The 2,855-nt window shown below is 47.3% G+C and overlaps 1 protein-coding gene across 1 annotated transcript; it reads left to right on the forward strand.

Annotated features, from left to right (window-relative positions):
• The first annotated feature begins 310 nt into the window (after positions 1-310).
• Positions 311-1,067, forward strand: LOC100475364 (ferritin heavy chain-like). The gene has a single exon (XM_034649919.1). The coding sequence runs from the start codon at positions 311-313 to the stop codon at positions 878-880; it is 570 nt and encodes a 189-aa protein (XP_034505810.1). The 3' UTR covers positions 881-1,067.
• Positions 1,068-2,855: the final 1,788 nt, after the last annotated feature.

The raw sequence follows: 2,855 nt of genomic DNA on the forward strand, positions 1-2,855 counted from the left end.
GCGTCACCCAGCTCCTCTGAACCTGGAACAGCATTCACGCTCCGCCTCACCCCCAGCCATGCCCCAGCGACGTCCCCTAGCCCTTCCAGACCACAGCGTCCTCTTCCCTCTGACCCCAATGACCTCTAACGGCTCTTCACCCCACCCCCAACTCCCGGCTAACGGACCCACCTTCCGGTTCCAGCCCGGAGCTCTTGAGCCGCCAGCCCAGGAGCCTGCCCACCTCCAGCCTCCCTCGTCGCGCGCGCCGAGCACCTACCGCCATTGACTTCGGCCCCGCAGCCCTCGCTTCCGCGCTGCCGTTGCCTTGATGCCCGGGCCGCCAGCCAGGGCCACCGCGCCTCTCTCACACGTGCGCCAGAACTACCACCCCCACTGCGAGGCCGCCGTCAACAGCCAGATCAGCCTGGAGCTCTACGCCTCCTACGTGTACCAGTCCATGGCCTTCTACTTCGACCGCAACAACGTGGCCGTGCAGAACTCCGCCCAGTTCTTCCTGCGCCAGTCTCGCGAGAATACCGAGCATGCCGAGAAGCTGATGCAGCTGCAGAACCAGCGTGGAGGCCGCATCCACCTCCGAGACATCAAGGAGCCGGATCGCGACGACTGGGAGAGCGGCCTGAAGGCCATGGAGTGCGCCTTGCACCTGGAGAAGTGCGTGAACCAGAGCCTGCTCGACCTGCACCAGCTGGCCATCGACAAGAACGACGCCCACCTGTGCCATTTCCTGGAGAGCCAGTACCTCCACGAGCAAGTCAAGTCCATCAAAGAGTTGGGGGGCTATGTCACCAGCCTGCGCAAGATGCGGGCTCCGGAAGATGGCATGGCGGAGTACCTCTTTGACAAGCTCACCCTGGGCGACATCAACAAAAAGAACTGAGTCGGGACTGTTTTCCCTATAGCCACAGGGTGCTTGGCGATCACCTGATTTCTCTGATCACCATGCCGAGCATGCATATTGCAGTGTTGGCTTTGCAAAAGGTTCCAGTTTTTTTCTTCCAGTCTTGCCCTTTCTTCCAATAAAGTTATTTGGTTCCTAAATAAATAAATGTCTCTGGTTGATTCAAGTGTGCAAATCTCTCACCTTTTAAGTTTTAAAATAGGTAACCAGGGGTCCCTCTACCCACCCATGCCCCTTCGACATGCAGCTCAGGATCTTGGGAGAGGGAGGGAGAAGGTATTCCATGGGACCCTGGAAAATACAATATTTCTCTTCCCCCATAAACGATGTGGGTATATGAGGATCGGGGTGGAGTGGGGTGAGGTGGGGCCCTGGTGAATATTAAGTGCATGTCAATAGTAAAAGTATAGAGGGGGCGCCTGGGTGGCACAGTGGTTAAGTGTCTGCCTTCGGCTCAGGGCGTGATCCCACAGTTATGGGATCGAGCCCCACATCAGGCTCTTCCGCTATGAGCCTGCTTCTTCCTCTCCCACTCCCCCTGCTTGTGTTCCCTCTCTCCCTGGCTGTCTGGGGAAGAAGGAAAGGGAATGGCATTGGGCAGGAATTAAAGAGGATCTTGGCTTTATCTGAAATGTTTATGTTCGTTAAATTCTGCAAATACTAATGGTTAAGTCTGTATAGCAAGATAGAGATTGTGGAAGTCAGAATGTCAGAGTATCCCTGACAAGATCATGCTGGGCAACAGTGATAATAGGAAACATGTCTTAGGCCAGCATCAACATAAACACTGGCAGTAACTTCCTGTGGTTAGCAATGCCTGGCATACATGTTGCAGTTACAAAACAACCACTTATGTATGTTTTCGTTAATATGTATCATATGTATATGTATACACTCCAACCAGCAGCAGAGTACATTGTGAATCTCCAGATAAGATTCTGAATGTTTGCTTAGGAAGACATTCTTTGTTGAAAAGCACTGCATTATTGGAAATGATACAGTTGCTTTTCTATACCTTTCCTGAGCCTGGTTATATTTCTGCCTTTGGGTTTCATGAATTCAACTGTGATTTGGCTTTTGTTATTTGCTACCAAGAAAACCTAAGCTAGTACATCTTCTTATTATCATTACACCTTTACCAGGCCCCACTGTAATTATTTGCAGTAAATAGCTCCTCTAGAGTAGGAAGTGGCATTTTTTCTTTATCCCTAGGACAGAGTCCACTGAAAGGAATAAAAATTTTTAAGTTACCTGGATGGAAATACAGAGTAGTTGAAGACTGCTACCACAGGCATCCCTTTCACTTGAAAGTATTTCCTTTATAATTTACAGGTTTTAATTCCTTAGACCAGCCTTTCCAAGACTGTGTTCAGTATCAGCCAGTGCCACAAAATACTAGCAGGTGTTCAGTGAGAAATGGATCCATGGGTATTTATAAACACACACATATGTATAGATAGATAGATAGATAGATAGATAGATAGATAGATAGATAGATAGATAGATAGATATGTAATGTTTGTATTCATTGAATTAGCAGGAATATTTGTTTTATTTTTCAGTTTTTGTTTAGGAATTTCAAGTCTTTAATGTAAAAAACATATATACAGTGAATTTATAACAAGGGGATAAAATATTCATCCTTTCCCAAACATTCTATCATAGGGTACTTTTTCTACCAAATCTCACAGAACAGTATTCCAAAGAAAATAGTTTTGGAAATAACATTAAAAGATCTCATTGTCTGTTGTTCAAGAAGCACAAACCTGGCAGCTAAACCTCACCCACCTTCACTAAAAAGTCATATGAAAAACTGGAATCTTTGCTGTGAAGTTTCCAGCACAATAAGTTTTAAGGCAGAAGTGTAATACAGAGCCCTCACCATGGGGGTGGATAGATATTACACACCTTTCATTTGGTTTCCTGACGGATAACTCCCAACACTGTATTTTTC

This window comes from Ailuropoda melanoleuca, chromosome X (genome assembly GCF_002007445.2).
Source record: "Ailuropoda melanoleuca isolate Jingjing chromosome X, ASM200744v2, whole genome shotgun sequence".
In the NCBI taxonomy this organism is placed as follows: domain Eukaryota; kingdom Metazoa; phylum Chordata; class Mammalia; order Carnivora; family Ursidae; genus Ailuropoda; species Ailuropoda melanoleuca.